The following is a 14314-nucleotide window of genomic DNA, read 5'->3' as shown; positions in this document are numbered from 1 at the left end:
TTTCTTTCTAATTTTCTGTGTCTTTTTTATAAAACAATTGAGTATTGTCCTATAAGTTTTTTAAATAGGTGATAATCATCACTGGTATAAAGTAAAAAAAAAAAGAACACATCTTGTCATATTGTTGATTATGATTTTGAGTTGTATCATTTGGAACATTTTACCATATACCACGCCCCTGCATAGATTTATCCCTACCCCACCCACCCTCAGAGTTTATTTTTACATGTCCTTATTCTAAACATTTTGATTTGGGATTGGAATGGATGCCATTTGGGCATGTGATATTCATTTGCATGGCAGGAAAGAAACAAAAGGTCTTGACAAATCTAAAAAAAATTGAATATGGGATTTTGTTTTCTTCCCTAGTAATCGATTCTTCTAAGCGTTTATCTTTAATCCTCTTTTTCAACTTTTTTTTTAAGACCACAAAGGGCATGCACACATATACTGGTAGCTACTTGAGATACAGATAAAAAATAATTGGTGAACTCAAAGTTATTCTGGATAGATTTTTATCAATGTTTTCATGTTATTGCATTAACATCTATATTTATTGTGACATCACATACTTGAATTATTGGTTTACATTTGTAGAATCATTCAATAAACTTTGAATCATTTTGGAATTTATTAGTTTTGATTTATTTCACTTAAAATTTGTTGAATTCAAAATATTTAATGTGGTTATGCTCCAGAGTTTGAGATTTTTCATATTATGTTAGTGCCTGTGCTTATATCATTATGCCAGAGGCAGAAGGAAAATGGTATAATAGTTACAAACAGAATATGTTTTTATTTCAAGAGTGATAAATGTCCATTCAATGTGTGTCTTTATTCAGGAGAGGAGAAGCACGTTAACACCCAAAGATAGTAATGCTTCAGAAGACGTTTCAGATGGAGGCCCTCAAAGAAGGGGTGTCTGCAGGACAGACTCAATGTCAATAGAAGGACAAGGGTTACAGGTAATAAGATGTCAAAGATTATCAAGAATACCTTTATATGCTTATGATGAATAGATAATAAAATAATGAAATTATATGAAGTGATAACTATAAAAGCAGTAGTAGTAAAATTTAAGTAATTAAAGTAGTTTTATAATATCCTTATCTTTATAACATTCACAGATATTGCCTTTAAATTCATGAATTATATAATTGATACATCATATTTTGCTAGGAAGTTCATTTTTGTGTGGAAAATGCAAATGAAATGGAATACAAAATGAATGTTCTTGCACATTTACTCTATTTCTTTTGATTTCTTTTAGGTGACACCTCTGCCTGGCTCTCATCCCCTAGTAGTTTTTGTGAATCCTAAGAGTGGTGGCAGGCAAGGAGAAAGGATCATGAGAAAATTCCAGTATCTTCTGAATCCTAGACAAGTGTATGATCTGAGTAAAGGAGGGCCTATGCCTGGGTGAGTTCATATTATGGTGGATTCTTGTGAGGGTGGGGGCATTATAGCAGGGGATTTTTCACTAGGGGCGTATCTAGGTTTTCATAAAGGGGGCACCTATATTTCTCAAGACAAAATTAATGGCCATCTCTCACAAAGAATATCATTTACAGAAAGAAAGGAAATTGTTATGTTTATCAATTCAAATAAAGGGAGCCATAGCACACTGAATGATAAAAAAGAGAGTCACATTTGTGCCTATATCTCGGTGAAGAGAAAATGAGGTTAAAGATTAGAGGCAAAGTGTGAGAGTTTCCTGCTACAGCAAATACAATATTTCGCTATAGAGGGCAGCACAGTAATTTTTCATATATCACAGTTTTATCATAAATACCATTGGCCAAGTCTTTGCACATCAAATTAACAAATTGTGATTTTGAAACAAACAAAAAAAAAAAAACAGCGAGAAACAATGTACTGTGCTTTATGTTTTATTTGTTAACTATCCTGTCAGAAATTTTTCTTGTGATGAATTTAAACATTTGAAAGCTCTTTGTGTCAATGCATACTTCAACAGTTGCGTCTCTCTTTCACCTTTTTATATGTCAAAGAAAGAAAAAAGGGGGAGTTGTGGGGGGGTGTAACAAAGTTAATGATCAGTTTACTTTACAACATTAGGAACATGGCACCCCAATACATGTCTCTATAATTGAGATATATAGATGCCTTTTTTTTATTAAACCTTTTTACTGTTTTAACACATTCACATGCAATGTATATTTTTTTTGCCTTGATATGAATTAAAGTATTCAATAATTATATCCTGACAATATTAACTTTTCAAGATTTTGTTTGTACTTCGTATTCTGGTTGTTCGGAAATCCAAATTAAGGAACAGCTTCAAGATCCTCCCATGTCTATATCACAATCAACAGTATTACTTCTTTTATGATATGAGAAATTATACTCTAAATGAAAATTTACAGTCATGATAAAGTTCTCAATTATACAATGAAGTGGGTAAATAGATAAAAATTTAATTGTTATTCATGCAGGTTGAAATTCTTCAAAGATGTACCAAACTTCAGGGTTCTTTGTTGTGGAGGTGACGGTACTGTAGGATGGGTATTAGATTGTATAGGTAAGTTGCTTTCAGATTCTATCAAGAATTTAGCCTCACAACCATGTGTAATACAGAATTTGAAAGACCTCAGAAATGAAAGTTATCTTTAAAAGTTATATTCAAATGCTATATTTCAGGTTGTTATTGTGTTCCTATAATTTTCACTACTGGAAAAATTTGATTGAAATACAATGCAATCACAAAACACTGTCTTGACTGAAAATAATCTTGAATCAAAACCATTGTGAAGTATTATGAAGGCAAAGCGTGTATTCAGATGGTGTAATAGTGCTTTCTGAAATATCTTAATGTATTATGAAAGTCCACACTGGTTTTTGTTCCTTCTGGACCCCCTAAGAAGACCAAACATTGGCTGAAGATGGCTTATCTAGCCCATACTTGGGAGAACTAATGAAAATATCATTGTTTATATTGTGATTTCTTGTCAAACATCATTTAAAAAAAAAGAATTGCAAGTAAATTACATACAATACCCAGTTACATTAATGTCTATGATGATAGTGTGTTGGAGGTAGAAATATATGACTGAATGAAACATAGTACATTTCAGTGGTTAACACTAGCTGATTGTATTATCAAAAAGGTTTACTGGTCAGTTATGTAGATCAGATAGTATCCACACAAATCATTCTCTTGATAAGCAAAATGCAATGGTGTATCCAAGTGTCTTTAATTTGTAATGTTGCATAATCTCATCAATAATAATCGTCATCTTTTTTTTTCTTTGGTTCTCAGATAAGCTTTCAATAGATCCCAGACCATCAGTAGCTATTCTTCCTTTAGGTACAGGCAATGATCTAGCTAGGTGTCTCAACTGGGGTGGAGGTAGGTTTTCTCTCTTATTCATGATTGGTCACTGATGAAAAAATGTCTATCCAGTATCCAATCAGGAGCGCGGTTTATACTGATATACATATTTATGTCAAGCTTTATTTCAAGTAATGATGATAAGGAAATTAAATGGATATATAGGCAAAAGACAGTAGCTAATTTCCTGGTTATGTTTAAGTACTACCTTCCTTGACTAGAGTGATTCTTCGGATTAAAATAACAATTTTGACTGAATATTATATTTCATTGAATGAGCTATGAAATATGACCATGTTTTTTTTCATGAAGGAGGTATTGTAGTTGTAGATGAGGCTTGTTATAATTTTAATGCCTCAAGTAAGTACAAAAGAAGATTTAGAGGGACTTGATTTGGTAGAATATTTAATTTCATTTTCTTAATCATCTCCTTTCTACAACAGTAGAACAATATGTTTGAAAAGGAAATAGGTGTCCTGTGATCCATTAATAACCTTGATATTACATCATATTCTTCAAAGATTATGAATGGAAACATGTAATAGTAGAAAAAAGATGGTCAGAAGACTTGATTGATGATGGAATCACCCATTTTTTTCTCTTCTTCATTCCTTTTCTTGTTCAGGTTATGATGGAGGTAGTCTACCCAAGATTCTAAAGGACATTGAGGTGTCTGATGCAGTTGAATTAGATAGGTGGCAGATAGAATTTAGCACACAAGATACAGGAGAACAAGGAGATCCAGTTCCATACAACATCATAAACAACTACTTTTCAATAGGAGTGGTAAGTGTATCTGCAACTCATGCAGTGGCAGGTGCTCACAGTCATTGAGGGTTTTCCATAAAACAGCATTTCATGTATTTCTTGTGACATAATTCTGTTAATTTTTGCTCCAATTATCTATAGTTCAAACTGGATCTTTGAATTATTATATTAATAAGCAACTACATGGAAAGTTTATATTATAATTCATTAGAGTTAAAGGAATTTCAATCCAACCCTAAATGTAGAGTTCGCATTAGAAGTCCCACCCACAAAGATTATTATGCACCCATCCTAGATGGCATGTATTATGGTATCACGCTCTGTGTCCGTCCGTCTGTCTGTCTTTCCTTCTGTCTGTCTGTCCATCTGTTAACATTTCCTTGTATGCACGATAATTCCAGTTTAACTGTATTGCACTGATTTCATTACCCCCCCCATGAAAAAAAAAATTTGGTCTATAAATCCCAGTCAAAATTACAGTTGATAATTGACTTTCTTTGTTTGGTATAGGATGCATCAATCGCTCACAGATTCCATACAATGAGAGAAAAGCATCCAGAGAAATTCAACAGTCGGATGAAGAACAAGCTTTGGTATTTTGAATTTGGTACCTCAGAAACATTTGCCTCAACATGCAAGAACCTTCATGAAGATATTGATATCATGGTAAGTTAACGTATTCATAGGGTTGATACAGGGATTACTTACTTGTTGTAGTCAGTGATTTTCATAGTAAGTTTAGCATGGATTAACCCTTGTCCCTTATGGAGTCCATATTGACAACTCAGTGACCATGCACAGGTTGTTAAAATCCAGTGAGGAAAAAAATGTTGAAAAACTTTTCACAATTTATCATGAAATTGGAAGGAATAAAAATAAGTCATAAATAAGTCATAAATGAATTTCAGGAAAGTCTCTAGTACAAGATCTTTGTCATGAAGATGAGTATTCGAAAGAAACAGAAGCTTTTTTTTAGTCTCAGAGTAATTATAGAGAAATCAAGAAATATGTTTATGATACCCCTTTAGTTTCAATTCAATGTAAGATTAATATTGTACCACATACCAAAACAATCCATACATGTACATATTTTCTGAGATTAATATTTGTGTTAATATGTGTTTCATTTACAATGCAATACAAATAATTTACATTACCAATGCATCTTATATAAATACAGTGTGATGGGGTATCTTTGGACCTTGCACTGGGACCATCACTAGAAGGTATCGCCGTGCTGAACATCCCCAGTATCTACGGGGGTTCCAACCTGTGGGGAGACACACCCAGCAAGAAGAAACAACGGAAGCTAGAGAAGAAACTTTACAGGAACAGGGATAGACATGATAGAGGTGGTGACAGCCATTCCACTGTTGGTCTTACTCAGTCAAACATTGACCTCATGTTTGCAAGGCAGTGTAAGTGACAATTAGTTTGCTGGTATCGAATTGTTGGTTGGGGATTACAAAGGGATTGAGTCTCCTTCATTGGATATTTAAATCAACATAGCTAATCAGAGATTTACGCCCTTTTGCAAGAAACCTGCCAACATTAATCATAGGTTTTGCAATCGATCATTTGTTTGCTCCTTGCAATAGATTTGCTGTAACTAGAATTGTTCTTTTCATTGTATAGTTGTTACTGATATTTGCAATCGATAGCAAATAAGTTTCTTGCGAAACCCACTATTCAGTTTATGGTCATAGTATTCCACAAACAACCCATGTTTCTCAGCCTTCTTTATAAGCACCATTGCCTTCATCATTCTCCCTTTTATCCATGTTTGTAGTATCCATATAAAGTATCCCTATACAACTTCTCTCTGTCTCTCAATGCCCATGTCATATCAGGGTTTTAAAACCTTTCTTTTGGATAAAATGACCCTTGAACTATGACTGTCTCCTCATCAGCTCATAAACTTGTCCAATTCTCCATTTTGTAAATAATAATCATGAAAGCCATTGTGAAATCTGATTTGTAGTCTCGGTCACAACTTTTGTTAAAATACACATATCGTCATCCTTCATTAATCCTGCTCTTCTCAGAAATGGTAGAAAAGAGCTACATTGGCCAATGTCCTAATTTGCAAGACCACTAATGTATCTTATATTATAAACGTGTCTGATTTGTATTTTTTGATTAGGCATATGGCTCTATTGCTCTTCCACAAAGTCCGTAAGCATGTGTGAAATAACATTTACAAGACATGCACTCAATTTCTAAAGACAGAAGTGGTGCGATTGCAAAGATTGTTGAAATAAATATTTTATCTTGCCTGAATTTTGAATGCAGTAGTCATCAAGTTGGGGCTTTTAATTGACCAACCTTGTCATGCAAAAGCTTCAATCATTCAAACGAATCATTTACTCAACTATGTTTTTTGGGGTTTTTTTAGCAATAGGAGACAAGTTGCTTGAAGTCGTGGGCCTAGAGGGCTCACTTCATGTAGGTCAAGTCAAGGCCGGTATCAGGTCATCGGGTCGAAGGTTGGGTCAATGTCAGACTGTCACTATCAGGACGAAAAAACGAGTGCCCATGCAGATTGATGGAGAACCATGGCTTCAACCTCCATGCACGGTATGTATCATCACAAGAGCATTTCTTGAAACAAATGGTCTCTGAGTATTGTTATAAGCTACTAAAATCCTTGCATCTCATTGGCTTAGAACAGATTTGTCAGTGAAAATAATTAACTACTTGTTCCATGAAACACGCCCCAGATTCATACAAGGCTTGACGGGGGGGGGATTATAATAGTTGTACGTTGATGATTTGTATGTTGTTGTGGTAGTGATTATGATGATAATTATGAGAATAAACAGTTTTAGTCATAGAATGTAATATTGAAATGGTGTTCATGGGGGAGATTATAAATAACTTAGTATGAAAATTTGACTGTGGTATTCATATATCAAAAGTATTGTATTACCAAGAAGTTTCTATGACTGGAATTCCATCAGGCAACAAATTTATTCAAGCAGCTGTTCATTTCTAAAGAAGCACAAAAGAAAGAACGGCAATAAGGACCTTTTGATGTCCGCCTTCGAAGCCGCCAGTTTCAGTGAAGAAATCCGAGGGGTGAAATTTTACGGATATCCATTTGTATCAATTTTCCATCTTTCATATTAACAAACAAACTGAAATTTGAATGCATGACAAAACATCAATAACCAAGCACTATTACGACAAGATATTTGCCCAGATTATATCAATCAACCTTTAATTAGTGAAAAAAAAAAGACTTTGACCTTTATTGAAACTAGATTTTAACACTTCCGATCGTTTGCGGCGAATGAAAATTTCAAATGTGGTCGGTGGAATATTGTTGTTCATTACTGTATATGCCAGATGAGTGCCTGAAGGATATTATGGTTAAATGATAGGACCAGCACAAATGATTGCTATTAATATGTCTCAACCTTTCAAAATGAGGGAAAAAATATCTACATCTAATATGTACACTTCTGTGTAGTCTTATACACGTGTGATGCATGTGACATGAGAGTCAAATTCTGATCATTTTAGCATTCATTAATTCTTAGATATTTGCCAATCATCTTGAGATGGTTTCCTGTATAGCAGGATCTTAAGAACATGTTTATCATTAAAAATTCATGATGAATCAAATGCATCCTTTTTTGTTTTTAACTTATCTTCGCAGATATCAATAACACACAAGAACAGCACACCTATGCAGAAAGGACCTCCACCAAAGAAAAGTTTCTCTGGAATCAGAAAACTGTTTGGCAAGGGGAGCATCGATGCAGATGAGAGTAGTGACGTGCATCTATGAGACTAGAAAGATGCAAGAGACACATCAAGATTGGATCTTTAAGGGACGCGCTCCCGGCGTTCCCTCCAATCTCTTCAAATATTGCCTTCCATTCCTGAGTGCGAGAGAGAACAAGAGTGAAAAAATGTGACAAGGTGTAAAGATGTGTTCCACCCAAATTGGAGAGATGCAGATTAAGTGGAGTTGATCCTTTATGACTAATGGTACTGGTGGTGGTGGTGATGGTGATGATGGTGATGATGATGATGATGATGATGATGATGATGATGATGATGATGATGATGATGATGATGATGATGATGATGATAATGATTGTAGAGTTTGATATAAAGGGCAAATGTGGACTTCAGAGGTGGGTAGCATAACATAGACAAAGCAAGTGGGATAGAAAGGCCATCTGCATTCCATCCAATGGTTCAGAGGTATTCCACTCCGTTTTCTGATGAGAGGCAATTCTAAGCGATTCGACACAACTCTTGAATGTATTCTAGATGTTCATAGACAGCGTTTGGTATTACTTGTAAAGAAGATAATTTTATGAGATATAGTCTGGGATGAAATATAATGAAGAACTATTCATTGTATTAAAACATTTTATATATCTTTAAGAAGTGACAGATATTTGCATCCACAAATATATGTGCTGATTGTACATGTAATTGGTGCTGTGGGGATCTTAAAAATCTATGTAAACTCTCAGAATATTGTCAGAATCGGATGCAAACAGACTCTTTGATTTGTCAGGAATTCCACTAAGCCAAGGTATTAAGTCTGGTGTGACAGAAAGATATTTCTATCATCAGAAAGGTGCAATGAAAAGAAACATAAATGGTTTTCAAGTGTCAATGAGAGTTCATTCCATACGCGATATGATATTTGAATAATTAACAAAATTAGTCTTCTGCAACAGACTTTTAACAGTGTGAAGGAAGCTATGTGCTCTGGTTCAATCATGCATGTTGCTTCTTTTTTATATTTTGTTATGTAAAATCCTATTTTTGTTTTGTGTGTATATTTTGTATACAATGTGCTTGCTGGATGTCAAGACATATATAGAGAATATTATATGTATTACTGAATATCAAGTAATTCAGGGGGATTCCTTATGCTTGAATAGTGGTCAACTTATTCTTACAAAGTTTAGTTTCAAGTGCAGGATTTTTATAAATTGAAATGAAAAGATAACAAATAAAAACAGAATCAACAAATTACCATATGATGACTGGGCATTAAGCAATTAAAGCTGTCGTAATGAAGCTACATGTTCTGTTTATATGAAAAAAGATAGAAGTTGTTGAATATTCTGAAAAAAATATGAAAATTAAAATGATAAGATTATAATGTTCATGAAGCATAATAATCGTAGTATGTCAATACATACTTTTACACAACACTTTTGTAATACTCCATAAATGTATCTAAACATTGTGATCCAAATATATCTTTAAGTTTTAAAGTTTTTCTATTCTTACTTTTTTAGTTTTTTTGTGATTTTAAATCAATTTGTCAGTTTATAAGTGCTGATTCTGAGTGAGTTTGACAGCCTTTTATTTTGTTTCAAATATATTTGATAACATTTGTAATAATCAATGTAATTTGTTCTTCTAATGATGTTTATTAAAATCTTTTGTTTGGTTTGCAGTGTGAAGTTATGTGGGATATATTAGTATCACTTGTCTTTCCATATGTTTATATGTAGATGTTTTCGACAAAGATATATGTACATTATGTTTCCTTTATACTTTTTATCAGTTTCATATCAACACCATATTCTTGAGTCTGATGCTTCACTTCTCATCAAAAGCAGAAATATTATGGATGTCGGTGGAGGTTTGGAAGTCATATTATTTATATATAGATTGATTTGTACTCAAATGTTTCTATTTGGAAGAAATCACCATTGTATTGTAAGTATTTTGTTTTTATTTGAAATTATGTTAAGTGATTCTTTAATCGTGTTCACCCACATTACGAGAATAAATATTTATTTCTTGTTTCATTTTATTCAGGAATATCGATTTAAATAATGATGATACCTTGGCTCTCTGATTAATTATTGCTATTGAAGCCTTTGTGTTTTCAATGTTGATATTTTTGTCAGTTTGCAAAAATAAAAATGTTCCACTGTATTGGCAAAGTTTTATTTTACAAGCACATACTGTATTACCCTCAGTATGTATTTCTAAAATAGACATCCCACTCAATCAATTCTTATGGGAAAAGGCCCTTTTGATACTATTATCTTTTCTCACATTTTGTTTAGAATTCTTAGTATAATCTACATCACAAAATTACTGCTTTGAAATGTAATCATAATCATCATTTATAATCGTTGACAAATATAAAAAAAAAAAACATTATGATGCGGAGAGTTGGTATATAATTTTGTTTTCTTCTTAAGCTGGATGTTATAATTGGTTACTGGTACTCTGAGCTTTCTGTATGATATCAATTTTTTTATTTAATGATATCAGTTGTATTAGCTTTGTAGATTCCAAAGCATTTTATCACATTATTTAACTATTTGTCTGAGCTGGTTTCAGCAATTGAATTTTACCAATATATTCGCAGCTATAAAAGTGGTGTATATAAAATAAGAAGCATCTCTTTATGTAGATCATAGTCCTGTGTTATGAAACATTTTGTATTGTTTAACATTTTTTTTTCAAATTTTGATGAATATGGCCTTGAAGAGAAAATTTTAAGGGAAATGCCATTTAAGGTTAAGATTACATATCAACATGCTTACGTGGAGTATAAACCACCTTGTATAACTTTGCTTTTTTTAGCTACAAGAGATTCATGATTTGTATTGATATTTTGAAAACATTTGATTATTTTTCTTTGTTGTGTATAATTTGTATTGGGCTGTCAAGATTTGAAATCAGTGTCGCTTTTTAAAAAAGTTTTTCCCAACTGCCCCCACTTTCAGGATAGTGAATAATTATTTTGTTTTCTGCTATTTTAGTATGCTTAAGTTTAGCACATTTTCTTTTTTTTTGCTCTTATCATTTTTCTTGTCAACTTTTACTCATTCTTATTCCCTATCTCTCAATACTTTGCTAGATGGTCCATTCATTCCTCTCTCTCCTCTCTTTCTCAATGTACCTCTCCTTTTTCTCTCTCTCTCTCTCTGCTTCTCACTCCCTCCTTTATCATTAAATTTAGAATCATTTGTTTTAAGTTTAGAAACAAGATGTCATACCTCATTTTGACTCATTTGAATGCACCAATGTTTTAACAAAAGAATATTTATGTTATTGTTCTGTCTCATTTTTTTAAATTTTTTAATAATTGTGTTATCCTTTTAAAATTAGATTATATGTAGTAGTTTTTTTTTCAAATCACTGCCCACTTGTTCTTTGAATTGAAGTGGTATGTAAATCAAACATAATTTAAGAAAGGGGTTTGGGTAAAAAAGATAAAATCTGTGTTTTTATTGTAGTCTTCCTCTTTAAAAAAAAGTTTTTAAGAGTGTGGAGTAGAAACAAGGCACTTGACCTTTGTTTCATGAGGCCCTGTCCACATGAATAGTAATATTGCCTCCAATAAAAACCTTGGTAAATACAATGTGTTAGACATTGTCATAAACTTTACCATGTATCTGTTGAACTTCATCCTATATTTCTGACAATCTTTTTCCTAGAAAAGTCTTGAGATTTGAATGCATTGTGACGTTACAAGCAGGTTTTTTTTTTAAGACTGGGTGTCATTTACTGCCCATTTTCATGATCTGATTTGTACAGCAAGGTCTTGGCTAGAATAAAAAAAATGAATATTTTTAAGGGTATTTTTAACCTGATATTAACATTGTGTCTTGTTTATTGTTATTTGAAGTGTTATTATTTGGGATGGTAGGTCTATTTAATGAAAGTCAAGTGGATGCTCTTCTAAAGCCAGTGCGATTGTTTCACACACACACACACACAGTTCCATTACTGATGTTGTTTTACTCCGCTCTAAACTTACTGTATTCATTTATGTCTTGTCCACAATTCCATCAAATGATAGCACTAGAGGCATTGTATTTTTGGTTGTCCATTCCTATTTTTGAACTGTGTATTTGACTTGAGGGTCACAAGGTTGAAAGTCAAAGATTACATAGATCCCTGTACGCATGAAAATTACTTCGATTTAATTGTGGATTATAGTATCTAACAAACTACTCGTATTATATGTATCATCTTAAAACCAGGTACACATATGCATACGAGAGTAAAGTGGCATTGCCCTTAGTTTTTAGGGTCATGAAGCCAAGGATCAAAGTTCATGAGGTAGCCATGGCAGTGTGAGTATATGCATTTTACGCAGAATTGTAAATCATTTTGTTGTGAGGAGCCTTTGCTGATATTCATCAAGCCGAGATGTGGGGGTGTCCCTCTACAGATGTATTATTTCCATAATCTTCAGCTGCAAATTTTCTGACTTTGATTAGAAATCCTATTCAGACATCATTTGTAATTATTCATTCAACATTTTTCATGAGAATATCATAATTATTTGTAACCTTGTAGTTTCATTAGAAACATTCCCCTCCAGGAAGAAATATTGATATGTAATGTCATAAGAATTAATAATTGGAGAAAGAAATTTATAAATTAGTGAATACATGCATGAGTAAGTAATTAATACATGGATGGATGGATGGATGGATGGAGGTATGGATGGATGGATAGATGGTTGGATGGATGGATTAACTGATGAAGGTATGGATGGATGGATGGATGGATGGATGAATGAATGAATGAATGAATAGATGGTTGGAGGGAGAGGGGGATGGGATGGATGGATGAATGAAGGTATGGATGGATGGATGGATGAATAAATGGTTGGAGGGTGGGAGAGGGGATGGGATGGATGGATGATGGATGGATGGATAGTTGAATGAAGGTATGGATGGATGGATGAATAAATTGTTGGAGGGTGGGAGAGGGGGATGGTTGGATGGATGGATGGATGGATGAATGAATGAAGGTATGGATGGATGAATAGATGGATGGATGAATAGATGGTTGGAGGGAGAGGGGGTGGGATGGATGGATGGATGAATGGATGGATGGATGTACACATGGATGGATGTACAGATGGATGGGTGGATAGATGGATGGATGGATGGATGGATGGTTGGTTGGATGGATGGATGGATGGATGGATGGATGGTTGGATGGATGGATGGATGGATGGATGGATGGATGGATGGATGGATGGTGGGATGGATGGATGGTTGGATGGATGGATGTACACATGGATGGGTGGATAGATGGATGATTGGATGGATGGATGAATGTACACATGGATGGATGTACAGATGGATGGGTGGATAGATGGATGGTTAGTTGGATGGATGGATGGATGAATGAAGGTATGGATGGATGGATGAATAGATTGTTGGAGGGAGAGGGGAATGGGATGGATGGATGGTTGGTTGATTGGATGGATGGATGGATGAATAGATGGTTGGAGGGAGAGGGGGGTGGAATTGATGGATGGATGAAGGTATGGATGGATGAATAGATGGTTGGAGGGGAGGGGGTGGGATGGATGGATGGATGATGGATGGATAGATAATTTTAACTCTCTACTACATTTTTGAATAATTATAAGGGTATTTAACTTTGCATTTTAAGAACAGAAAGACTATCCTGGATTAATTAATCTAAGTTTGAAATATAATATTTGGCCTGAAGTAATTATATTTGATGTCTTTTTCATTGTCCATGCCACTATCTGATAATGCTAATTCCTTGGTCCTATTGCACTAAAAATTACTATTGTGGTAACTTTGCCGTCAAATGTAAACTTTCATGAAATCCTAGATTTGATTGGCTGTTGAGCAAACATTATTACAAAGTGTGAAGTTGAGGCAACTGAGCCCCAGAGGGACCAGGGAGCTTGGATTGTGCTGCCATTACATTTGCACATTGCGGGACATGAAATGCATCAATGGTTCGTGCCATAATTCGGACTAATTCACAACACGTTTACACATAGGCATGACATGTTCACTCAGTATTTACACACACTGTCATGTCTTTCAATTCATCATCATTCATAAAATCAAACTCTATGAATTACAGCCAAACTGCGCATGCGTATGCCTTTGACGCAAGCAATTCTTAGGTGAGCGTGAATTATACGCAAAATATTATGAATTCGTCGTGAAATGTGTGCCACTCGTGCCATGGCACAACTTGGCCCCACGAGGGTGCGCACATTTTACAAATAGTTCATGCCAATAATCCCTGAAATTTGTCGTGCCAGGATTTTAGAAATTTTATAATTTTGGCATGAAACTTCAAGCATTCTAGCCCGCACACTTCACGAAATGGAATGACTTGGCACGATTCGATGCGTGAACTAGTCGTAAACTATTTGGGCCCCAAAATCGTACGAGCGTAATTGCA

At 34.1% G+C, this 14314-nt stretch overlaps 1 protein-coding gene across 4 annotated transcripts in view; it reads left to right on the top strand.

Annotated features, from left to right (window-relative positions):
* LOC121410754 (diacylglycerol kinase beta-like) overlaps positions 1–11712 on the top strand; it is a 94614-nt gene extending 82902 nt beyond the window's left edge. For all 4 annotated transcript variants that reach the window (XM_041603035.1, XM_041603036.1, XM_041603038.1 and 1 more), the window contains 9 exons: positions 843–965; positions 1271–1419; positions 2454–2539; positions 3278–3367; positions 3975–4135; positions 4628–4783; positions 5298–5535; positions 6513–6694; positions 7779–11712. In XM_041603035.1, the coding sequence (XP_041458969.1) occupies positions 843–965; positions 1271–1419; positions 2454–2539; positions 3278–3367; positions 3975–4135; positions 4628–4783; positions 5298–5535; positions 6513–6694; positions 7779–7910 (1317 nt within the window). In that variant the 3' untranslated portion in view covers positions 7911–11712. The remainder of the gene's footprint in view (positions 1–842; positions 966–1270; positions 1420–2453; positions 2540–3277; positions 3368–3974; positions 4136–4627; positions 4784–5297; positions 5536–6512; positions 6695–7778) is intronic.
* The last annotated feature ends 2602 nt before the right edge of the window (positions 11713–14314 follow it).

The sequence above is a fragment of the Lytechinus variegatus genome, chromosome 3, assembly GCF_018143015.1.
Source record: "Lytechinus variegatus isolate NC3 chromosome 3, Lvar_3.0, whole genome shotgun sequence".
In the NCBI taxonomy this organism is placed as follows: domain Eukaryota; kingdom Metazoa; phylum Echinodermata; class Echinoidea; order Temnopleuroida; family Toxopneustidae; genus Lytechinus; species Lytechinus variegatus.
Note: the sequence above shows the minus strand (reverse complement) of the source record. Positions and strands in the feature narration are given on the sequence as shown.